This window comes from Drosophila hydei, unplaced genomic scaffold (assembly GCF_003285905.1).
Source record: "Drosophila hydei strain 15085-1641.00,03,60 unplaced genomic scaffold, DhydRS2 tig00008122-arrow-pilon, whole genome shotgun sequence".
In the NCBI taxonomy this organism is placed as follows: Eukaryota; Metazoa; Arthropoda; class Insecta; order Diptera; family Drosophilidae; genus Drosophila; species Drosophila hydei.
Window position 1 is genome coordinate 3,600,572 of NW_022045833.1, and position 26,766 is coordinate 3,627,337.

Here is a 26,766-nt window from a genome sequence, read left to right on the forward strand (position 1 = left end):
CCACAAATAGTCATATTTTGGCATATGCGATCAATATTGGGGCATTTTTTTTGCAATGCCCCGATGCTGGGCTTACAGAAATAAAAACAGAATAAGCATACAATGGATGCATGCATTATTTAGGGTTTTGCGGCCAGTGCTTGTTGTGGTTGGCGACTGGCGGCTGGCGACACACAAAAAGTTCATAAAATAAATTGCAAATTTAATAAACAAGTAGCCGAGCCCAACTCCGTGGCAGGAACTTTTGTGGCTTGGTAATGCTTGTGGAGCGCTGGGCCCAGCAGTCAGCAGTCGACAGTCGGCAGTTGGCAGTTGGCAACGGCAATTAGCTTTAAACACGCCATTAACTGCTTAAATGGCAACATGTGTGTAATGCTCCGGCTCCGGCTATGGCTATGGCTACGGTTGCGGCAACGGCAACGGCTACTGCTACAGCGTCGGCAGCAGTACCACCAGCTAGGGGCCGCTGCTTGCCTCTAAGTGTGTTCATTATCACCTGTCTGTCTGTCCGCAGGGAGAGAGGGAGGCAAATTGTATACAGCTATCTGATATGAGAGTACACCCAACGACCCCACAGCTGACATCGCACAACGCATTCTTAAGTGCTTCATCTTGTCTGAATAACATTAGAGTCAGGCACGCCCCCTCCATGCCCACCTAGCCACCGCCAACGTTGATGAACAAAATGAGCTGGCACATTTATGGCAGCCATTTTCAGTGGGGATGCAGGCAGCGTGGCATTAAAATAAGCCCCATTCCCCAAACACCACACACAGAGCTCTCGACTAGACTAGCATACATACCTAATGAACCTGGTGTTGCCTTTCAGGCAGCAAACCGAACCCAACTTCTCAGCTCCCGGCAGCTTATTTATGAACGCATCTCTGGCAACACACGGAAAAATGCATATTTATGCCTGCCTCAAGTTTAGGCCCTTTGTATTTATTCACTTTTGCTGGCATTTTTATTGCTCTAATATTGTATAAATATATATGTATATAAGTATGCCATTCGCAGCTCTAGCGTCTTGAGCTGGAACTTCAAAACGAGTTTGTAAATTAGTTTTCTGCCACCTGAGAGTTGAAGCTTTTGTGGCATATGCCTCCGTTTCGCGTTCAACTTTCGCTCATAATTTGATTTTTACTTGTTAAAGTTTCACTGCTTAAATAATAGAGTACACCCCTCCCGCCCACGCAAATACATATATATATAGCGTATATCAATATAATTGAGCTCAAGTTGTGCACGAAACTCATCTGTCAAAGCCAATTTTGCATGCTTCAATTGATGAATTGATAGATTGACGTGTGTTTATCTAACGGATCAAAGATTTATGAGAATTAATTGAGCGTATTTATTCTATGGGGCTTTGGCTGCAAGTGATAAATTCTAATTTCGTAATGCGGTGCGAGGAGTGGAGTTGTTTTTTCGTGTACACTGAAACCGTTTTGGGAATAGGCCAACAGGCACCGACTCTGGAAATATTTATTCCGGATCCAAAGCTAACTTAAGCTTTACTTGTTCAATTCCTTCTATCTGCCTGCAGAGTGTCACATAGTCGTATATTTTCTAGTGCATTTATGTGTATTTTATAAAGCAAATTTTGTACATTGATGAATGAATGCTCAAAGCGCTTAATCAACTTTAAAGATTTATGGTAATTGATTGAGCATAAATATTTTGGCAATTTAAAAAATACAAATTCTATTAAGAATTAATCTAGTGTGTAATTAGTTGAGTAATACCCCCAATGCGAATTAATTGGTAACTCTTCAAATGGGCTTGAGAGTTTGATTAATAATGTAAAACTTATTTTCACTTATTTCACCGGCCAAAAATATTTTAAAAAAATTGAAAGAATTAACTTACAACAAATATTGAAATATGTATAATATATTAATATATGCAGAAATGTTATGTTTTAAAAATGAAAATTAAGAGAAGAGATTCTCTACCTAAGACAAACACTAAACACACTTTGCAAATAACTTAAGTATATAAGAGTTAAATTAAATAAAATGCTCTTAAATATTACATATTTTATTAAATATAAATACTAAGTTGAGTAATTCACAATTTTAAAGAGAACAAGGTAATTTAATTTAATGAGCATTATCATAATCAAATGATAATTATTGTTAATGATTATTACCATTAATAATCATGAATCTTTATTTCAAATGATCATTATCTTCAATGAACAATGACGAAATTTATTATTATAATAACAATTACTGTTTATTAATAATAATTTAAATACTAAAAACTATATATATGTATCATTTAAACAATTAAATATTAAATACATATTTTTATGTTTATTAAACTATAATTTTTTCAATATATTTATTTAAATAATGCAATATTTATTAAACAAATACAACTTATTTAAACTTAAACAATTTAACAAAAATAATTAAATTTATTCACTATTCGCTCTGAATTGCACAGCGACTGAGCTAGTTTAGGTCATGAACTTGACTGATCTTCCTGCTGCTGCTGCGACTTTTATACCCAAAAGTTACTCAGAAGGCAACTCCAGCAGAACTCTCGAAACCTTTTTGAGCAAGAATTTACACTCGTTTTGAATGTTGTTAGAAGCAAAAGACGTGTTCACGTATATGGACAGACGGACTGGGCTTGTGATCAATAATATATGTACTCTTTGTCACGCCTCCTTCTTCCTGTTACTTACATTTAACAAAATATTATACCCCGATTTCCCATTTTTAATGGGTTCAGGGTATACAAATTGAATTAACAGTTTCAAAGAAATTTTGTTTAATTGTGCAAATCGATATCGCAATCTAGCATAAACAGATTTTAAGCAAATATACAGAAACGATTTCAGACGTATGAAATATATACAGATTGTAAAAGAGAAAAAAACTGAATTTCGAAAATCGTGGCATAAATAATGTGCCAGAATTTAAATGGTTTGCGCAACAGACATGAATGGATTCATTATCAATACTAATGAGTTGTATACATACATATACATATATATATATATATATATGTATGCAGAGGTATGTATATGTGTTCGTGGCATATACAAATTGAACTTTATAGATCAGTAGCTGTAGCTATAGCTTTTTATTTTATGCGAATGCCAATCATTATTATTCACGTTTTTTATTCACATCAATTGGCATTCAATTTTTTCGTGTTTTTTTTTATTATTTTTTTTCTTATCGTTAAATTCAACTTTTCACTGCTGTGATTTTCCGTGGAGCTATGAAATTTAACTCGACTGAATTTTTGGCATTTTCAGGCGCTTGTTGTTGCGTTGCCACGGGTCGTTAGCCTCGGGACGGCACAAGAAGTTCACTTGAACAGCAGCAAAAGCCGCAAATAATTCAAAATGTCAGCGGCAGCAGTGAAAACTGGAAGCCAAAATAAGAAGAAAAATTTCAAGGAATTTCAGTTTTGAGAAGCAACTCGCAAAGCCGAAAGCTGAATTATGTAATGCTTGGATAAAATGAATTGGGTTTTGCGGCTCGTCCCTGTTTATAATTTCCCTAACTCAATTGTTTATCTTTGCAGCCGCGTGTAAACATTAGCTCAAATTGTATTTCTTTTGCGCCTTTTGGTTTTTTTTTTGTTTTTCCAATCCCAATGAAAATCGATTAATGTGCGAACGGGCAGCGTATTCGTTTTGATTTATGGCTTTAGGAAGCAATGGCCAACACACACAATCACACACACACACAATGATTTTCGCATAAAGGGCAATAATGCACAATAGACAAAACATCCATCGATTGTTAAGTAAACAATTCGCTGTTTGTTTTAGCCGCATAAAAGTTGTTGTTCAGTTTTCGCTTTCATTTTGTTAGCAATTTTATTGTTGTTATTTTGTTTTTTATATGCAATGCTGCTTGGTTGATCTTGCGGTCGGTTTATGTAGTGCGCGCTCGTTGAATGTGCTTTGTATACATATTGATTTGGCCATAAATTTACTTAGCAGCTCAACCTGTTCCATTTCTCCTCTCCTCTTTATTGATTTTGCGTGAAATTTGCCTAACCTAATGAGCCGAGCACTGTAAAAAAACCGCAGAAACGGTAAAGTGCATGAGCAAAAATTGCTGCAAATGTCAGTCGGGCAAAAATTGTAAAAGGACGCCAAAGATGAGGCAACACTTGCCATGCCATGGCAACAGCAACAAAGTGCTCTAATAGAGAGCCAAGTGGCAGGAGGCCGCAGCATCTGCTCGTCTTAGCTGCTGCACAAGGGCAAGTGCAAGTGCTTGTTTTGTGGGCGTGGCATTGTGTTGACGCATGTTGACGTTGCTTTTGAATGGCATCGTTGTTGCCAGTAATTTGCAATGCAAAAACAACATAAAGTGGCTGCCAGCAAGGCAGCAAGGGTAAAAATCTGGTACTGCAGCCGACGGCGACCTTCGACTCACTTAAAATATTCCACAGCAAAATTTCATATTTCGTTTTGGTTATCCCATTTAATACTTATCAACAGGATGGGCAGCTGACACATCTTTTGAATTGCTTTAAAAGCTGTTGTTCTCTTCAGCTTCAACTAATCTGCAGAGCTTTGACGAGTTGCAACTCAAAGTGCGTGAAATGTGACTAGAACTGCTGCTGGCTCAGACATTATTCCAGTCAACTCGCTACTCTACCCTACGCCTGGCCGTGGTGCTGATATCGTTAACACATTACTCTGAATTTGTAATGCGTTTAAGGTCTGCCGGCTACATCAAAGGCATGTGCGTAATGCAATTATTGATATTGTGTGAGCATACTCGGTGCAACTTCCCGTTCATCTAGGCAAAGGCAAGGCAAGTCTTCACAATCTGCAAGTCATAATTTAAATTTGCAAGCTCATTGCCCTAGAGTCAGCGCGAAAGTTGAGATAAACAACTTTTGAAATAGAAAACGACAAGCAGATGCCATCTCAGATTAAGAGTTAGCAAATGTATTACAGCGCGCTTTTAGCTATAAGCATAAGTTAAGTAGCTGTTATATACTATTACTCAAAAGGGGTCTTAACATAAGTTGATTTAACATTTGTATATTCTGCTGATGTAGGAGTATATTGCAGTCCAATTCACCTCTGTGTCTGTCTGTATGATAAACTGTATATTCAAGAAGCTATATAAACTAGTTTATGAAAGAGCTAGAGAATATTAGTACAGTGTAATGTCCGTTCGTAAAAACACAGCTAGAAGTTGAAGCTACATACTTAAATTGTAGCACATAGATTTCTTGGTATCAACGTCTCATAAAGTGCTAAGACTTACCCACTACGCTCATTACAGCTAGAGCCTTAAAACTTGACAGTTAAGTTACAGCACACTCCCTCAGGGGTTTTAGCAAGAGTTGTTAACTTCTTTTAGACCGTGAACGTGTCAACAACAGCTTTGCTTGATGATATTTGAAATCTTATAGGCAAATCGACTAGAGCTGTAGCTGCCACAACTTGGCAACTATTTTGACTTTGTCTATAGATTTATCGAAATTGATAGACGCCCTTGAGGATTTTACCATTAGCAAATAAGACTATTTATTAACCAAGCTTTGCAGTTAGTGCAGCTTGACCTGCTCTACATTAAAATGTTGGATCAACAGCAAAAATTTGAATTTACGACAACGAAATTTTGGTTTCGCATCTCAATCTTATTTAGAATTATAGCACAGTCAAAGCAGTAGTTAGTTTAAAGCATGCACTGTTTTATTTCATATATATACGAAGCTGCTTAAGCTGGCTACTAATTGATACTCTTCACTGCCAACGATGACTGTCAAGTTAAGAGCTGGCAAAATGTCAAAAGTGACTTGCGAATATTTTCTAGCAACATGCAAGGACAGACCTTGGATACATGTTTGCCTTTGCCAGGTAAAAGAAAAGCTGTACAAATAGACCCATAAAATAACAAAAATTGTTTGATGTTTGCGGTAGACTTTAATCGCATTATAAATTTAAATTAATCAACGCCTCGCCTAAACGAAGGGTCCACCTCTGGGCTGATTAGGATTGAACGGCGATGGTCGCGTATCAAAGGGTATGCGACTCTCACGATGGCGCGCCTCGCTTAGGCCCAGACCCAGCAGCAGCAGCAGCGGCAGCAGCAACAGTTCACGCAGCTTGAATTGCATTTCGTTCCGTGTGTTGATTGATGCTGCAAAGTGGAAGAAACAGCGCTTTTATAGCGTTTGATTTAGTCGGGTATTCACATGGAGATAAGCCATAGTGTCGGTGTCAAATGTGCTGATAAGAAGGGAATTTACGGTAGAAAATTCACCGAAACTTTGTATGCAAGTGTGTTGCGGTAGATTTGGGTGGGCCAAAGGTGGCAGTCGTCACTTTCCAGATTCGGTGGCTTTGTAATCTAATGGTTTTTTGACATTGCTAAAGCAATGACAATAAACGTGTTAGCAGACAGTTGCTTAACATTTGTTGGAGACTGAAGAAAATGTTAAGCACATGAAATGTAGTTTGAGTTTCAGAGCGGTCAGTATATAGCACTATAAGACCTCTTATTGGTCAGCACATAGAAATATAAGACATACTTTTAGTCAGTATATAAGAACTTATATAGATTGGTATACACAAAGTTAGGCCTTAACTCCAACAGCTTGTTAGAAGTGGCAGTAGAGCGATGAGCTCTCATTAGCCAGACTTATATGTCAATCACAGAAAGTGTAGACTATACTCGCTTTGGTTTTCATTTTCAAAATCTTTAACTGCATAATACCCAAATGGTTACAGCTTTACAGTCCGAGCAAGATGATAATACATAAAGAGCTGTTAGACGACGGGAGATTCCTGAACTATATCTATATTTTATCTATAAGAGAGCGAGAGAGAGCCTCAAAGCGAGTTCAGCGAACACTTTCTGTATGTTTATACAGATGACACACATGTATATATATAGGTACTAAATTTTCTAAATTATTCTAATATTTCTGTGAAATGTCAATTAGCTGCTGCTTAATCTAAATATATATTGTATGATGCTTTGTTGGCATATTAAGCAAGTCAGTTCCTATTAAAAACTCGCACGTCTATGAAGAAGTCAATGAACTTTTTCATCCATATAGACAGGCTTAGCAGAGCTATAAAAGGCTTTCGATTAATTATGCATTATGTGCGCAAACAAATATCAACTTTTCTCCATTTTGTAAGCAATAAAACGTGCCTTGCTGGAGCTGCGGGCGAGGTGGAGGTTAAATCTTAAACGCATAGCGCATAGCGGTACGCCAGCCGCAATTGGGTCAATTTGTTAGCTTTGGCAGCTTTTGGTATTATGCTGGGAATTTGCATGGTATGCGCTCGTCTTGATATCCCTGCTGACAGGTCTCATAAATAATAATTAGAAATTGGGCTAGCGAAGCCTTCGCATGGAAATGCATTCACCTGCTGTGGTGGTGTGCGTGTGAGTGTGTGTGTGTGTGTTGACACGCACGCATCGAATGCTGTTTGGTTGTTGGTGTTGTGCGCGTGATGGCATTTATAATTTTAATGCAATTTAATTTGCGGCGTTTCTGTGACGCGCCAGCGGGGCGTATGAGTAATCAGCTGGCAGCAGCACCAGCAGCAGCATAAGCAGCATCAAATGCCTCCCACTGTTCAACTGTTGCCAGTTTTATTTGCGTATATTAAAATTGAGTACGCGCAAACATTTCAATGAGTTTCACACACAATATTTTTCTTTCCTTTTTGGCTTTGGCTTTCTATTTTCAGACGGCGGCAGATCCAAGAAAAGCGCAAAGAAAAACACTTGCGAAAATTAGCAGCAGCAGCAGCAGCAGCAGCCGCTGCCGCGGCGTCGGCGTCGGCTACGGCCGTGTCAATCTATAAATAGTGTGCACTGTGCGCGTGACAGCTGGTGTGACAGAAACGGTGACGTCATTTGCCTGGATGGACGCTGCGCTGCGGCGACGTCATCGAATCAAACAGCTTAGCAGCTAATTTGAAACAACAACAACAACAACAGCAGCAGCAGCAACAACAATACGTATACGGGGCGTATGCTGGTCAAAGCCAATAAACACATCATATACAAGACATTATCAGATGCTCTCAGCGCGTGAGTGTGTGCGTGTGTGTGGGGGCAGAAAATGTGCAAAACCAAAACGAATTGATAAGATCAGCCATATATATATAGACTATTTAAATATATTTATATACATATATATACATATAATAACAATATGCGAAGAGTAAACACACGAAGAGCCATGAGAATCGCACGAAAGCACAGCAAAAAAAAAGAAAGAAAAGCGGAACAAAAACAAAAATTGTCAAAATAGCAACTGAAATGCTTACAAGCTGCTGAGCCTCAGTCTAAATTCATCGTCGATCGGCGTCGTTGAATGCCTCGCGCTGCTGCGAGCGTCTTTTCTAGCCTCTCGCTGTGTGTGTGTGTGTGCGTGCCTCTGCGTGCGTGTGTGTGTGTGTGTTGTGTATAGTGCTGTGCGGGCGAATACATATATACATATATACATAAATATATAAATACATAATACATATATATATATATTTGAGGCGATATCTGGCGCTATACGCGCGTAAAAAGTGGCAAACGGACGCCTCTCAACGTTTGCTAAATCGACTTAAACGAGCTACGAGAAACGCGAAACATCAACAACTAGGTAACAAGTAATAAATAAACTAACCAAAAAAGAAAGAAACAAATCAGCAAACAGAAACAAAAACGAACGCAAATTGATTTTTGGTGCAAACAATAAATAAATACGTGTCATAAATCATCACGAATAATTTGTGCTAAATCCGTTTCAAAACTTAAAATGTCAGCCATAAATTCAAACAAAGGATTTCATTTAACACAATTGCAGCTGCTCTAAACGGTAAGTACTCTATACAAGCATGTAGGTCTATCTAAATTTAAGTCTACAAGGAAATGAAATCTTTTGGGATTTATGGGCACTTTTAGGCATTGGCTGCAGCTTGAGTAGGGCTGCTGTGCCATAAGTGAGATGTGAGCAAGCTAGAGGATGTTTCTGAAAGTGTTAGCCGCAACTTTAAGCTAGTAAGAAGTAAAAAGGCATGCTCAAATATGCAGCAAATAAATTCTTAAAGACATTTGCAAGGTTTTGTCGTATACTTAATATGCTTGATCTGTGTTCACAAAGCCATGTCAGCCTGTTTCTATGAAAACTAGTTTCGCTTTCAAACTATGCTGATGAAACTATGCATAGGTGCGTCTCGTGCTTGCATTCTGCACAAAGTGTTTTGTCTATTGAGTCGTAGCAAATAATCAGAGAATTGTCACTGAAATGCCTTTAAATTTTAAATAAAGAAATTACTATGAGTTGAATATATTTTTGAAAATATATTGCCTTTTGAGAGGCACATGCAAGCTGCTCTTTTCTACATCAAATTACTTTAGGTCAGTTTTATGATTGAATTACTGAAAACTTACATAAAAGAAAATGAACGATTTGTACAAATTAATAGTTTTTGCTGTTCTTTCTTTTTGTCTTCCTTTCCAACTGTCTTTCCTCACATCAATCAAATTTTGTTGCACAATAAATAACGTTGGATGTGCATAAGTCATTAAATTTGAATTAATATGTGAGTAATTAAATGTGAGGAGTTGGCCTGGCGGGTGTAATTGTTTTCCTTACGTACATCTAATATGTTGATAGCCTTGAAGTTTTGCTGGTTTTCTAGTCCGTTTCTAGTTAGCCTTTAGTCTGGCTTTGGTCTGTGAAACACTAGAAATTATATTTAAATATAAATAAATATTTTCAATGTTTCATATCCAACCAAACTCAAGTAAAACAGCTTTTGAACTGAAACTGCCAATGTAATAATAATTAAAAAAAATTAAATATATATATTTAAAATATATTTCTAAGAATGAAAGCTCATTTCAGTCCTAGTTTATTATGAATAAATATTTATATGATAATTTCTGGGTATATAATGACATACGCATTGTTGGGTCATTAAAAGTGAAAGCAATTTGCATTTATGACAGCCAATCAATCAGTCAGTTGACCTTATGAATGACCTGTCTAATTAGCTAAATGCGTTTTGGTCTCTTTGACTCAGTCCAAATGTTGGCTATTTCCGTGTAAAAAGGGCTCAAGACGTATTCACTTATTTATGTACAAATATATGATAGCAAAACGAGCGACGGTAATAGGCTTTGTATGTTAGGCATCGATGTAGAGAGAGAGAGAGGGAGAGGGCGAGAGTGTGGGAGATGTAGCATAAGCCTACGTTGATTCAAAACGGGCTCACGCGGCGCATACGCAATTTGTGTGCCAGTGTGCGTTCCCGTGGGCCTCACTCTCTCTCTCTCCGTGAGTGTGTGTGTTTGTCTGCATGAATGTTTTCATAAATTGAGTTTGCTTTTTTCGACAGCTCCTTTTGTCGGGGCACCGACAGTGCTCACGAAGAGTGAGCCTGCTCAGGCCTCCTCCTTGGCTCTTTTATGCATATACTACCTGTCATTATTCATTGCGATGCGACTTTTGTGTCTGCTGTTGGCGTCCGTTGTGCCGCGCAAAAGCTGCGCATTTCAATAGGGGAATTATGAGCTATTAGGCATATACATATATATTACAGGCAAAAAAAGAGGAGCTTGCTGGCTCATTGTTATGCACGCTAAGAGTTGCGCGCTTGAAGGCAGCTTACGCAATTGATTAGCCTGAGATACAAGTTGTAGATATTGTATCTGCAAAGTAGTTGCGCTTGTAGGGCGCAAAGCATTTCAGGAATCTTGTTTTATATATATGTATTTATATATATATGCAAAAGAACACAGAAAACTTGCTTAATTTATGTGCACAAGTTCAATGCAATAAAAATAAATATAACACATGTGCAAAGAGCAATTGCAATAGCTTCAGCTCAAGCTATATGGGCGCACTGCCATCTAGTTATGCGTGTGTGTGTATCTGGGTCTTTGCAGTGCCCCCTTGTACCTTGACAATGCACTTGAGTCAAGTTTGCTTCCTCTCTGCCCAGGTTGTCGAGTCGCTTGGCTGCCAATGCAAAGGCTGCCAAAATTGCATTGAGCGACAGCTTGGTCGAGGCGGGGGAGGCACAGGGCATGGGCGTCCGGCAGACGCCCAAGCATGATACGAGCAGCATGTAGCAAGCAGCTGAAGCAGCAACAAAATCAACAACAACAACTACAGCAACAGTGGCAGCGGCAACAGCAGCTGCAGCAACCAACGCGCACTGCTTGTTTATTTATTTATAACATTTTGTTTGCTGCTCGTTGCCTCGTCGCCTGCTGTTTGCTGTCGCGTTTCCTGATTATGATACACCCCTGCCATCGTGGGGTATATTGGCTGGGCCATTAAATATGCCCAACACACAAAGAAGCACACGTCAGACTTGTCTGTCAGTTTGCGCATTTTATATGAAAATGCAAACTGTCTAATGTCTTAACTAGATCTAAATTTAGTTCTACATACTGAATGCATCATTCGGAATGAATGAATGGAATGAGGAATGGAATGAACTAAAGGTATTTCGTGTTTGAAAAAGTATTTGAAATGTTGTTAGGTGTTAGTGATACCAATAAAATGAATGTGCCGAATGATATTCATTTTGTGATTCATTGCTGATTGTGCTAATGACAACGAATGAATGTGATGAAAGCCAATGATGTTCATTATGTATAACAATTCATTTTATGAGGGAATGTGTGTGGTATTTTGAATGAAATGAATGCGACAATTCAGAGCTAAGTGAATGGTATTCATAAAATGGTAGAAAGTATAGTAATAAAGTCGATTGATGTTAGGTAGAATGAAGGCAGCATATTTTGTAGATCATTTTATGATTGAATGATTCTTTTAGGAAGAAAGAAATTTGTGAATAATGAATTATTATGTAGCCCGTTTACTAAATAAATGATTCATTTATAGAGAATGAGTTGTTTTGTTTTCTGAATGAATGCTTGATTCTAAAAGTATAAAAAAGAATAATTAATTTTGTTCATTTCATAAATTAATTAAAATTTAATTAATGAATAAATCATTTTAAATGTATGACGAAGTCATTATGTTGATTATTTTGATTTAGAGTGATTCATTCTACATGTAGGAACTTAGATACAATACAATTCGTTAATTTAATGAATAAATGATTCAGTTTGAATACTCACAGAAAAAGACATCTGAATTCGAAAATATATTCTTTTAATATTTATTCCCACTTTAAATTTCAACTCATTTTATATCACATTTAAATTCTACGAATATGAATGGATTCAATTTGAATGAATGATTTTTTGATGCAAATGCATATTCGGATAATCATTAATTTAACGTAAAACGTAAACTGAATAACTTTTTACTCAATAACCCGTTGGATTGTATTTCAATAACTGTCGGACTTCAGGCGAGTTTCTTTTGTTTGATGCCACTCAAAATTCATTAAAACTTTTTCTGTAAAAAAGAATGAAAGCTGAAACACTGCAGGGAATATTAAATTTCTTGAAATATCAATGTATGAAAACTTTTACGTAATATATTTTAGTTTGTCGTTTTTTTTGTGGTAATAGGAAATGAAACATGCGAGGAGTTTGCGACGGAGGCTGAAATACGAAGCTGAATTAATTTAATATATTTGACTTTTTAGTTCTAAAAGTATTAGAAGTATATTTTTCTTTCGTTAGGGTATTTGAGCTACGTTTATGGTGACAGAAATGTATTTCCCTTGCCTGCTTGGAATTCATTTTCTTGCTGAGCTTGCCATGAATGATAAGCGCAAGTACTTCAAAGTAGCTAACGGGCTGCCAGTCTGCCACTGCCACTGCTACTGCCTTTGCCTCGGTATCTACATCTGCCGCTGCTTTGGCACCTCTTGGCCCCCTTTGCAGTTTCTCAATTGTTGCCCCACTGTCGGTCGCTGCGGGGCTGTCAGTGCCATTGTCAGACGGCGTCAGATTGGTTCATTGTTTTTATTATTATTTCTGTTTTTGTTTCTTTTTTGTAGTTAATTAATTTTATATACTTACCGTTGCACTTTTATGGCACAAACAAATTGCTGCAGCCCGACGGCGTTTGTCACTGTTGCTGTTGCTATTGTTGCTGTTGCTTGTGCATCTCATAAATTGGCTTCCGTTTTGTGCTTTGCTTTATGATATTGCCATCTGCCATATGGCATATTGGATAAATCGTATACTTTACAGAGTCGCTCGCTCTCTGTGTTAACCTTTTGACATGTAAAGCTTTCAGTTCCCATTTTTTTATGTTTTCACTTTTCTGTATTCACGTATATCATGCTTCTCCGCTCTAAGCATGATTGATCAATGTTGACAGATTTAACGAGCTGCTAAAGTGCTGCAAAACAATTCAATTATCGGGGCGGGCTTGTGTGTGTGAGTGTGTGGGTGGGTGAGTGTGTGTGTGTGTTAGTGCTGGTGCTGCTGCTGGGCAAATGGAAGGTTAATATTTGCATATATGCATAACCTTTTTATAACCAGCTGCAAATGCATCATTGGTCTTACATCATCCTGAACATGATTATCATCAGCAGGTAACATCATGATGAGCATTTGCTGTTTTCTAACTTGGAGTGGGTATATTTGCTTGCGAAGTTAGAGACTTGAAATTCGAGATATCTAAACTAAAGTATATACTCATATGACTGAGTATACAGCTTACGAAAAGAACATGGAGATAGATAGATTAAACTATAGGAAATTGAAAATATATATAATTAGATCCTATGAAAGACCTGACAAGAAAAATATCTTTCGCTGTTTCAGAGCCAGAACCACAGTTGTTTCCTCTACTAGATGATAAATAAATTGTATAAATTATAAATCAGGTTTTGATAAATGTCGAAATATATTATATATTTCAGAAAATTTCAACTAATTTCACTGACCATGAACGCTTCTTATGCAGTCGGTTGGATCCCACTGTAATGTGCTTACTTATTCCATTTAGTTTGCCACGTTTTTAGTTGCAACGCTGGCATTTAGGTCTGTGTAATTATTTATGTGTGTGCTGACCTGCCACACACTTTACACACCTCACACACATACACACGCACACCTGACAGGCATTGCAGCTTATAAATAATTCAGTTGGTTTTTCAATTGCGTGATTTCTTTCCCCTTCAAAAAAAAAAAAAAAATAAAGCAAATGAAAATATTTTCATCATTTATAGCGGATTCATTTATTTATTTATTGATGCATATTCGGGGTTTCTTTGCTTTCTCTTCTTGTATTCATCGCATGCAAGGTCTGTTGTCAGCTTATGACAATACGAATTTAATCGCCTTCTGGGCTGCTGCTGCTGCTGCTGTTGCTGTCTGTGCGTAATGCGATTTCAATGCCGTCTAGATTTCAGCTGGCCAGTGGCCAAAAAGTATCTCAATATTACTTAAGTTTGCGCTTGTCTTGTTTATGTACCCAGAGGTTAGCCAGGTCTTTGCCATAAATTTGTAGATAAAGATGCCAAAGCAATTCAAAGTAATTTATAGTTAATATTGGTCTTTAGTAAGTGATTTGTGATTGCTTTCCTTTTGATTTATCATGTGTATTGTGATTTAGTTGGGAATTGACTATGTGATGGGACCGCGGATATGGAGATCCTTTCGGTTTTTTGAAGGTTTTAGTTGTAGCTAGATCTAATCATTATTACATGACAATGTTTTTGATTTTATTATTATTTTTATATGTATGCATTTTATATATATTTATTTTATTTGTGCGCCTTTACTATAAGCTTGTAAACAGAATCTGTTCAGGCTGCTGAAGATGATGTAACTTACTGATAAAGTTCAATAGGCGTAAGTAGTCAAGAATCAGAAGCTTTTTAAGCTGAACAGAATCTGAATTTGAAATGCATTTTCGACTGTTGAATCTACTTACAAAGATAATTGTCCTGTTTATCTTGTTAGCTAAACCTTAATTTATTTAACTTACCTTCTCTCAAACTTTTATTAAATGTAACCAGTCTGTATTATGGTTAACTGAATCGCTTTCCCCCACAGCTCCACATTCTGATAATCTTACAAACTTCTCTCTTTATCTTGCGGGCTGCGCATATATCATCTTGACAGCTTTTCGTCCTTCCCTTGCCCAATTATTACATTTTACAATCAATTTTGTTTGCACTTAGCGCAGCTTTTCCTTTAGCACTCCAATTAATTCGGCTCATCAATTTCCTAATGGCCGCTCAGCATTATAACAACAAGCTTCAGGCGCGTAACTTGAGTTTTAGCTAAGTACATAATTTCTGTTAATTTTTGTGCAGAGCGATCTAATGCTCCGTTATGGAGCTCTTAGCTAACTGGGCTAAGCACGCATTGCCTTCGTTTAGGCCTTCGTTTTGGCAGACATGTGGAAAAGTTGGCTAACTTTTGTTTTGCCAACTGCCCAACAAAGTTGGTCCAGCAGCTGTTCCGACTGTTCCAAATCCTGGTAACTTTGGACAGCATCCAACGGCATCCTCTCGCCATTCGCAATTCAATTCAAATGTTTAACAATTTAATGAGCACGTAAATTGCCTCGAAATGCGAAATTCTAAATAATTCATTTCTGTTTGCGGTCAAAGTTTTTGTTTTCATTCACTTTTATCACGCTTGGCAGACACCGTTCAATTAAACTGAGCTCAATCAATGCTTTAATTAATGAAAATATCCTGCAGACATGTGGCGTAGGTGAAATGGACTTGTTGGAATGTTTGAAGTTTATTTGACGCGCAATTTGCCTTGCACATTGGCTGAAAAGCTTTTTATCTACTTTTAATTGAATTGCTGTTGTTCAACTTGAGGACATATTGTCAAAGTTAAAACAACAAACTGATATGTTTGATGGACTTGAGTACATTTTGTTATTAGTTTGCCTTTGAAATTGAATTATTAGTTCAATTAGTTTAATAGCTTTCTAGTTTGCCTGGCCATTTTAATTAAATTTAATATTATTTCAATTAATTAAAGTGTTTTATTTAATATCAAAAACTTCAGTTCAAGGCAAATTACATAGGAATTTAATTTTTCTATTATGCAGGCTTGCCAAGTTACAAGTAAAAAATAGTTTGTAATCTATTTAGATACACTAAATGTTAATCTCTTTATATATGCAACTCTAATTATTCTATCTCCTCTCTTTTGCAGTTATTGCCAGCATGCCACGCTCTAAATGACAACACGATCCCAAAAAGTTCGAACTCGTTTTGTGATAAACCCAAGTTGAATCAAGTACGCGCCAAGTATAGTTAACATAATTTGCCATATCTCTTCTTCTTCTTCTATGTTATATATATATATGTTAAATACTTATTTACGATACGTAACTCTTTTTAGTTTACTGAGACTTTGAGACAGAACAAAAACAACATTATAAAAGACAAATTGACGACACTGCAATAACTTTAGCCGCAGCTAGAAAAGGAGTAACAAAAGTAAAAGTAAAAACCAAAAGACAAGTCCTCCAAATCGCTAGTAGTTAGCCTCACTTAGTTAAGAGCTTTTTGATTTTGATAACCTTATAGTGTTAAGGATTAGCCCGAGCGCTCTGATATTATTCATAGCGTGTTGCCATCATGTCACATGGCGACATTGAGGAATGTACGTAATATATCCCGCCGATGAGCTCATCTTAATGACCTATGGTTTCTATGCACCACGTGTGAAACCGCGTCCCACACTCGATTGCCTGCGCGAGCCGCTCATACCCATCGAGTATCCAGCGAGACCTGCGAACAGCAGCTCCAACAGTCCAGCCAACGTCAGCTCCAGCAACAACTTTATTGGCGCCGCCGCCACCAGCTACACAAACGACTCACGTCCCACCGAGTGGTTAGCTGCCGCAGCACAACAGCCCAATCCGTCACGCATTCCCACATCGCCGCCCAACTCGCCGCATCGCCAGCCGCCGCCACCTAGTGTTAACTTTTTTAGCTTTGAGCAGGAGCCGGAGCAGACTCCATTGCCAATTGCTGTGCAAGCATCGCAGACACAGAGTCTGCCGCCTACGCCTACGCGACGCACCTCACGCGCCTCCCTCACCCACTCGAATCACAATTCTGGTGGCAGCAAACGCTCGAGCGTTCGCAGCAATCGTTCACAGGCGCCGTTGACGCCGCTGCTGCCACATCAGCGACCGCTGAGCACGTCCATGTATAATGACGCCAGCATGCAAGGAGGCGGCAATCCAACTGCATCAGGACGTGCACCATTCCAACGCAGCAGCGCCTACGACGAGGAGGGACGTCTGATCGACTATGGAGCTGCCGGTGCAGCGGGCGGAGCGACTGGCGCTATGGTCGATGCCCGTTCGCGCAGTCCCAGCATCTTCTTGGAGCCACCCTCACCAGATCCGACACATGCACACTTTGGTCCCGGCTGGGGTCGACCCATGTCGCCCATGGACTTGCCACCTGAGTGCTCCGCCAGCAGCGTGGCCAGCAAATCGCCGACGAGCAGCAAGTCTCGCTTGCGACCCAAGCTGCATATACCACTGGGTCGACTCGGACGTTCCAGCTCCTCGGACACGCGTGAGCGTGAGAGCAACCGCCTGCGCGAAGATGTTCATGTGCACGTCGAGAATCCGGTTTTCAGCAGCGAGAATCTCCGCCAGAACAACTTCGATGCATTTTTTGAGGCACGCGAACCGGTCATCAAGCTGCAGCCCCGCACACCGAACACAGCGACGCCGGATGGACGCAGCTACTCGCCGCCGCTGGAGAAGTATGCGGGTGTTTACGACTCGCCGCGTACGCGCAGTCCGGCTGGCAGTGCCGGCGGCGGCGGTGGCGGACTCTTTGCGCGCTCACCGCGGGAGGATCGCGAGCGTGCGCTCAATGCGCGCTCCCGCAGCGCTGATAATTGGGATGACGCGGGTGGCGGAGCGTTGGGCGGGGCGACGGGCAGCAGCAGTGCTGGTGCTGGTCGGGCTGGTGGCGGCGCGCACTCCAAAGGTGACAGGTGCCCCCAACAAATCTATTCTCTCACAAGCTAATCAAATTGTTTACAGTTATTTTTTATGCTGCTGCTGCCGCTGCTGCTGCTGCTAAAAAAAAAACAAATTTATTCTTAGAGAAACTACAAACGTTTGTTCATTCGTTCGTTTGATTGATTGATTGATTGATTGACAACTACATAATCAGCCAAGGCGCTGCAAGTTTTCTCGCTCTGCAGTTGTTGACAATATTTTGTTGGCGCTTGTCAAAAAAATACCTAGCAGGTGTTACTTATGCGCGCAATTTTGTCAGGTGGAAGATTTGTTATGCTAAGGCATCAGAAGTATTCATGAATGCAGTTAAGGTTTTTTACATGAGTAGGTGAGAGGTTCGAAAGTGTCAGAAAATGCATTCAATTTGTGTCCTTTGAGAAGAGTCAGATTAACTAGGAAAATGTCGACTGGTAACGAGTTTTTTGACTAGAAAGCCATTTCTTAATGGCTCTAAGAAGCATGTTTAGTATGAATAGTTAGCTGTTGAGACGATTTTAAATGCAAATAATTCGAAGTCGACTTTAAAAAGAGTCTAAGATGAAGACTGCTGGCTAACCATAAATAATTTGACCAAGATTGTGAGATGTATAACAAATATGAATAAATATAAAAAGATTGTTAAGACTCTAAGAAGTAGTCGTATACCACGTTTTAATGCTTGCCAAATTGACTGGCCTTGGTACTGACCCTTCTATTATACTAAATATACGTTTCTTTAAAAATTGTTTAAATGTTTTAAAGTCAAATTGAAACAATTTTATTGCATATATTTAGCTATAGCCGCAAAGTATATTTAGTTATAGCTGCAAAGTTTTTTGCAAATTTGTAATATATCAGCTAAGAGCTCAAATACATTGGCGGCTTATACAAGCATTCAAGTTTCAATAAGAAACCTTAGAATTTTCTTAAAGTTTCCCTTTGCTTGGCAAATAGTTTCGTGATTCAAGTTTCTAGCATCTTGGAATGTGAGACGAGCTTAGGCTTTGCCATGCTATATAGTTATTATAATATATAAATAGTTTGCCGCAACTGTCAGCTTTACAGCTAAAGTTTTGGATGAAACACTTGCCTTAATATATGTATTTGCTAGATAAACATGAAGCGTTTTAAGTTTCAGTTTATAAGCAAACAAATCCAACATATTTCACTTAAACTCTCTAAATACAAGTTCAGTCTATGGCTGTAAGAATTGTTGCAATTCACAAACAAAAAGTCAGAAGTCAGATGTCAGGCATAAGTAAGAAATAGAGAGAGAAAACTGCGCATTAGTAATTCCTGCAAGGATATGCAAGCTATTCGCATGCCAAACTTGAGTTATTTTTCATTTTTTCTTACACGTTTGCATAGTTACCTTTTATGAGCGAATAAATATAAAAACAAAAACTAAACTAAATATGGAACGCGTCGAGTTCTCTTCCGCCGCTTGACTTTAACTCAAATCCGGGCTGACTGCCTGTCGTCTTATCCTAATTCTTATCACACATGCACCAATCTCCGTCCCACGCTCCTCTTGCATGCAAAGTGGATTATGTGCATGCTTGCATATGCTCCGGACATACAAACACACACACACGCTCACACTCACACGCACACTCACATATATGCACACACACGCACGCACACACATACACACGTTGGTGGGATTTAACCTTGCATTGCGTGGCCCCCGGCAAAGGCGCCCCCGCGGGGTCGGAGGAGGTGTTTTGGAGCGCGTGTTTTTCCACTTGGAAATGGGCACGCACATAATTCCTTGGCAAATGCAATGCAAGTGTGCTCACAAAGGGCAAAATAGCAAAAGGAGGCATGCTGCACATCCTGCTATACATCCTACTGTGCTGCAGCTGTTGCTGCCGTAGCCGTAGCCGTAGCCGTAGCCGTAGCTTAGCAGCGCATGAAGTGTAATCAACAACATTTGCCGCGCATCCTGGGCGCTAGGAGTTGCTCGCACGTGAGCACGCGACGCCTCAAGAATCCAGTTGTCGCCCACTTGGAATTCATTTAAAAGTTCAGAGCGTAGCAAATTTGATGACCAGCAGGACTAGCAGCTATCAACTGAAACTAAATCAACAGCGTGTTAGACGTGATCCGAGCTGCTGCCACAGTATATTGTGTGGCACGCCCTGGCTTATGCCACCGCGAAATATGTGCAGTCGAGAAGCCGCCGCCATGCAATGGCGTCATTTAGTGTCGCTAAATAATTGCCAAAGCACACTTTTGTGGGCGAACAAATAAAGGGAAAGAAATAAAATTACACATACGCCACGTGCGCCCAACCACATGCAATGCAGCTACAACTACTTAAGGTCGTGTGTGTGGGTGTGTGTGTGTGGTCAAACAATTGGAAGCACTTGAACACTCAAAATCCGAACGCTCCCAAATGCCTTTTTAGCTGGTTAGCCAACAAAAATAAGCAGTCGAAGTAGAAATAGAAGCCGTTACGCTTCATTTATCGATTGAATTTGAAATGAGCCTCAATTGGATAGCCTCGACAATGTCTTGGGAGCTGCGTTGCTTTGTTGACTTTTGTAATGGGCGCCCAAGCACTTGAAATTTCCGTTTGCTCAACTGAAAATACAACAAATGGAATGGATGGCAACCGAAGGCCCAGCTCGATTCATTATTTATGCATAAATATGAGAGGCAGCGATTTGTTTGACTGCCAAGCGGCCGCTCTGTGGATAAAGGGGGGCGTGCCCAGCTGTCTGGCACGTCAGCCGCAACCAACCTGGCTGCGGGCTCTGTATATATCTCACACAGGTAGAAAGAAATAACAGAAAATATTAAAGCTGGGCTGGAGCTGGGGTAACTGCGAGACGGCGACGTTCAAACTGTTTCATTACGAGTTATTTACTTATTTTCTTACAGATTTATTTGATTTCGTTTGAGATTTGATTAAATTGATATGAAATTAATTTTGTTTGCGTTCAATAATTCTATTTGCGTTTTTTTCGAATTTCCATTTAATTAATTTACCTTTTTTGCTTTGAATTAATTATTGAGTTTGAAATATTTTTTTTTTGTTTTGCGGTTACTCTTTGATTGTGTTTCGTTGATTTGTTGTTGTTGTTGTAATATTGTAATATTAATAAGCGTTTGTTTATTTGGCACAGATTCTTTGGGAAAATCTTCAAGTGGTCGAAAAAATCGTAGTTTCTTCGGGTGGAGGGGACCACGCGGTGGTTCCCTTAGCCCACAGGGCAGCATGGCGTCCTACAATGGTGTGCTCAAGGACTACAGTCACAGCAGCTTGAACGAGGCTTTCAAATCCCAAAACAATGTCAACTTTAAGTTAATTAAAACAGGTGAGTGTGAAGCGTATACAAATGCCAAAGAGCGAATGTAGCGAAAGTTTTGTTGTCCATTTTCACGCTCAAACAAACAGTTTATGTGTGTGGGGAGAAATGTATTGTGTTTTATTTGCGAAGTTTTTTGATTGTTTTGACTTGTGTGCGTGGGTGAGTGTGTTCCTTGTATCTTATTCTATTTTATGTGGCTTTCGCTTTATGGCTTATTGATTTCAATCGCAGCGCGTCTTTGTGCTCCAGCATACCTAGTGATTGTGCCATAAATCTATAGAATTGATGTCGGACACGTTTTCAACTTCCAGCTCTATAAATAACACCAGCTTAGCATCTGGCTACCATAGAGATGTGTCCGCTTTACAGCTTAAGACAAACATTTCCTTCTATCTCTGTGTTGCGTTGTTGTCTTTGCTTCCCTTTTAAAGTTTGTTACAAGTTTCTGCACATGCTGCACTGACATTGCCAGCTTGTTGTCAGCTCTGATACCCTGTAGACCTTTAATGGTTGGCAGCTTGATATCAAAGCAAATGGCTGGCAAATAGTATGAATGAAAGGTATGAAAATGTAATTTATTTGTTTTGCTGGCTTTTTTTCCTTCTTGGAAATGATACGTTGTATGGAATTTTATTTATTGCTTGTCACATTTACATGAAGAGCAACACAAAAATATGTGTTTTAATGCGCACAATGCAAAACATTGAAAACAAATCAAAAGTCCTGGCAGCCACAGCTCAGCGAACAAGCTGTAAATATGTAAATGTGAATATGTGTAAACATGTTGAAAAATAGGAATTTAAATTTATTTAAAGCATTTTTTTATAACTGGCAAATTACATGGAATATCATTATTAAATGAGAAAGAAAGCAGAAGCGATGTTATAGACAAATGGTTTAAACTGTCATCAAATTTGTGAATTAAATTGACAATTTAATTAGGGAAAGACTTAGAGAGTTAATTTTGATAGTGCCTTAATATATTGAATATATATTGAAAATATTTGAATTTATATCTAATAAGAATTTAATAATTTAAGGAAGACTTTTCATGTACATTTTTCACTTTTCAGATACAATTTTCTTACAAATTTGCAAAATATGTAGAAAATTCCTGAATTGAAATGCAAATGTAGTACGAGATATGTTCAAAAAGTATCGCCAAAGTTCAGTTTTCGCTGTTAAGTATAATCCATATTAGATTTTCGATTGTTTATGGCATTATGTTGCTATTCATGTCCCTTATTTATGCCGAAAATTTGAATGCTCAGTTTGTTTATCACAATGTACATTGCTTGGATGTGGTTTGGCTCATCTTTGATTTCAAGCTGTTCCAAAATGGTGTAGCTAAGACCTATCCCTTTACGGTGAAAAAGGGGCATGAAAGAAAAAGGCCATTAAGGAGATAATGATGACATAAAAGGAGCAGCTGAGCATGAAATGATATTTTAAAGTGCCTCGAATAAATGAAAAACATTGGCACAAGTGTAAACTATTTGATGGGAAATACTTTGAAGGAGACATTCATGAATGAATGAATAATTTTTAGAAATACACACAAAATTGGGGATACTTTTTGAACAGACCTCGTTAAGCATAGTGTGTAAAGCAGACTCTCTATAGAAATGTTGAAAAATTTAAGAACAACATTATGTAAGGCCAGCTGCTAATACCTCATTTACATACAAGCTAACATACGATAACTATCCTACAATGCCAATCATTAGCAACGCCGCCTCCAGTCTCAGCCCATCATTTTACAGGGCATCTTTGCTATGGCAACTGATGCCTCATATTTAGTCTTGTGTGTCTCCATCGAGTGTGGCAGGAGGCACGAGCATAACTTTTGACTTGTGTCACTAAAAGTTACACAGCCTGCCAAAGCACAACATACTCTCGCCGTACACAAACTGTACAGAAAATTGCATTTGGGTCGCCCGTTTGTAATTTCAGCTCTGAGCTGCGAGAGTTGTGCGGCAAAAAAGTTTTTAATAACATTTCTTTGTGCAGCATGATTTGCCTTTGGCCAGCTGCTGCACTCGCAGGTATCGATGCACATGATTGCAATTTTCGGAAAAAATGCCAAATACTTCGTTTAGATGGCCAGGAATTGGAATGCCTTCACTTAAATAAGCCAGCATTTCTATTGAAATGCAGCTAAAAAGTTCTTTGACTTGTTGCTTGCTGTTGCTACTGGTCAATAAAAATAAATATATAAAGACTTTATGGCAGGTGACTGGCGTCTGGTGTCTAAGAGTTAAAAGCCAGTGCAGATTCTTATATATGTATATTTAAAGAGTCGTAAATGTGATGGATTACCGTGATGACAGACTATTTTTTTATAGGAGTATGTGTGTCTGCTGTGGGCTGGGCTATTCATGCCTTTACGAGGCAGCCTTTTAGCATTAAGTATACGCAGCGTGCGCATGCAAAGGTTCAGCTCAATGTGTGCGTGTGTGTGTGCATGGTGTAAATGCCTTCGAGTAGTAAAGATTTGATTAAATCCTTAGTTGAAACATTCAACTTTCAGTTTAAGTGCATTTGAGCCTGAAGTCCGGGCGTTAGCTTTGAGCAAACGCTTCACGTAATAGTTTTCTAGCTGCTAAGCAGCAGCTGCAGCAGCATGTGTGTGTGGGTGTGTGCTGTACTCAACGCTAATGCACTTTGCTGCTGAAAATCAAAGTAGCTTGCACATTTTGCTAAAGATTTCTTTAAAGCCAACTTGAAATGGCTTCGCTTTGCTTTAAATTGAACAAAATAATACTATAGAGAGTAGAAATTTGAGCACATTTTACTAATTCCATTATAATAATTGTCTGAAAATTGGATTAAATATTTAGTTTGCAATTTGCAAACGAAATTCGAACCTACATTAAGTATGCGCCCCAAGTGCTGTAAAGGGCTTTGCCCTTGGTCTATGCTAAAAATCAGACCCTATGAAAAAATCTCCTCTCATCTCTAGTCCTATTTGGCTGCTATGCAAATTGAGCGCTGCTTGGCATATTCAAACTGGTTTTTGGTTTGCTATTTGATATTCCTGTCGTTCACACGAAGTCGAAACTATCGATTTATATATAATTGAGTGAGGGAGTTAGGAGCAAGGGGCCTCGGCTATACATAAATAATTGCATAAACTATAAGGTTTGTTGCATGCTGCTAACTCCAAAATGCAAAAATGCAAATTAAAAATAATTAATTATTAATGTGAAATGCTATAAATACAACTCTTTTTCATTATTTAAATTAACATTTGAAGTACATTTTCGATTTGATTTCATTTCAGTATCCGATTTCAACGAATCACTCTCCCAATTGTATGAGGAACATGCAACTGCCCTTCAATCTTTAGTATCCAATTATCGCAAGAAGAATGCCGAGCTGCGCAAGGAACGGTACGTGCTGCGCTGTCACGGATACCAAATTCAATGAAGCTTTTTTAATGATATGTTTATTTTGTTTTCGTTTCCACTGCCAATTACAATTTCGTTACCGTTTTGGGCATTCGTTAAATGTTGACAGACCCGCCTGCCATCTGGCCATCTTTCAGGCATGGGAAACATTCCTGCAGGAAGCGGAAACCGACTCGCAGGCCTGCAACGATGTTGCCAGCGTCCTCAGCCGCCAGGTGAGAAAGCATTTAAAAACTGTATGTGAGAGAACTGTCGACAGTTAAATGGATTACTTGTGTTGACCTCAATGGCAACAAAAACAAAAACAAAAACCAAACCACTGTAACGAGTGCAACGAAAATAGATTGTGGCTGTCATATGCGTTAATTGAATAATGGGCATAGTTAAATCAATCGCGGGCTATTCAAAGAATTTCATTATGTATATACATTTATGCATGCATATGTTACCTGTATATACAAGCCGACTAATTACGCTTAATGTGCGCAACGCTTGGGGTTAGCTCTGCGTGTGTGTGTGCTGGGGTTTGACTCTCTGTCTGTGCTCGTGCGGACTATTCAAGTATATGCGCGCCCTGGGAATTCGCAAGTGTAATTGAAGCGACGCATAATGTCATCACTTTTTTATACACTTGCTATCTATAGATTAAAGGGTATATACTGCTGGTAGGATGATATGATAGGATATGAACATTTAGCTTCTGTTTGCATTATATGTAGTTATATTTTTATACATGTGCAATTTTGTAGCTCGTTCTGTGTTGGCTTATCTGGTTAACTTATCTTGTTTATTCATTTTTTAACTACAAAAGTAAGTGTCAGGCCTGTAGTGAGTATGCCAAAGTATGCTTATCTGTCTATAACAAGCTAAAGCCGCGTAGTCGACAGTGCCCCACTCTGCAATATCTTGACCCATGCTGTTTTACACTCTCTAGCTTATATGGAGACATGCACATATATATGCTGCTTTACATTTTACGCCCACACAGTGCAGCTACTTCTGAAATGCACTTGCATACACATATATGCTACTTGCTTCCTTGTATTTTATGTCCGCACTTTGCTTCTTTTCCGCAAACCATATGAATAACTTCAGTATGAATGCGTCTGAATTTTTGAGTGAATTCAAGTTTCTATCTTTAAGCCATGAGTTCTTTTTCCAATGCTGTGCGAATCAGTTAAGTTATTCAAAAAGTGAAACAGACAGACGGATGACATGTGAGAACTGTAATATACTAAAATAACATTATCAATTCGACAAGCCTTGGAAAACGAGTCTGAGATATATGCATATATGCGTCACGTCAGTCTGTTAGGCTGTCTAGTTAGATTCTTATAAAAAATATTTAGCTATAAAATTGTACAGCAGCTAGACAGCTACACACATCAGCTAGATACTATATATATATGTATATACACTTTTATACTTTGGCCCAATATATATCAATATAATTTAACGCTGTCATCACAGCGACAAATAGCAAAAACAAATGCATATCTCATATAGACAACTGCAGGCTGAAACAAAGGATATCTGCAAGTCGTTCATGCTTCATCTACATCTAATTCGTTTTTTATTGTATAACATTTTGTTATATATTCTTTTATAGCCTGTATTTTGCTTATTTTTTGTAGCCATTTGGTTTTCATTAGCATTTTGCATGATGATTTGCATTTTGGCTAAAACAAAACGCGGGGATTGGAGAATATTAAAGACTAACGTGCAGAATAGGGAATCTGTGCGTATGAAAAGACATGAAAAACTGTTTATGTGCCTATTATAAATTAATTAAATTCTCGTCTTTATATCTTTTTCATGTTTGCCTTTTGTATATATTTTTTACGCAGGTATCTCGGCCCATGCTGGATAAATCCTTTCATCGCAAAGTTCAAAGTCGCAAAATCTTTACGCACAGGGAGTCTTTTGAGACTATAATCGCAAAGACTGAAGAGAAGCTGTCAAAGGTGCGTTAACAAACAAACACAGCGGCAATAGCAGCGGCAGCAACAACAACAAAAGCAACTTGCAACATTATTAAGTGGCATGCCAAGTGCGTCTTATTAATGAGCTGCACTTAATGTTGCCAAGCCGTCGTTGGCTTATTAAGTGGCACAGCGTGTGTCTACGATTGTGTATGCTGG

The 26,766-nt window shown here is 38.6% G+C and overlaps 1 protein-coding gene across 1 annotated transcript in view; it reads left to right on the forward strand.

The window, feature by feature from the left end:
- Nucleotides 1-17,112: 17,112 nt before the first annotated feature.
- LOC111597681 overlaps nucleotides 17,113-26,766 on the forward strand; it is a 74,869-nt gene continuing 65,215 nt past the window's right edge. The window contains 5 exon segments of the mRNA XM_023312511.2: nucleotides 17,113-17,891; nucleotides 21,030-21,221; nucleotides 24,499-24,607; nucleotides 24,735-24,840; nucleotides 26,473-26,589. Coding sequence (XP_023168279.2) covers nucleotides 17,189-17,891; nucleotides 21,030-21,221; nucleotides 24,499-24,607; nucleotides 24,735-24,840; nucleotides 26,473-26,589 — 1,227 coding nt within the window. The 5' untranslated portion in view covers nucleotides 17,113-17,188.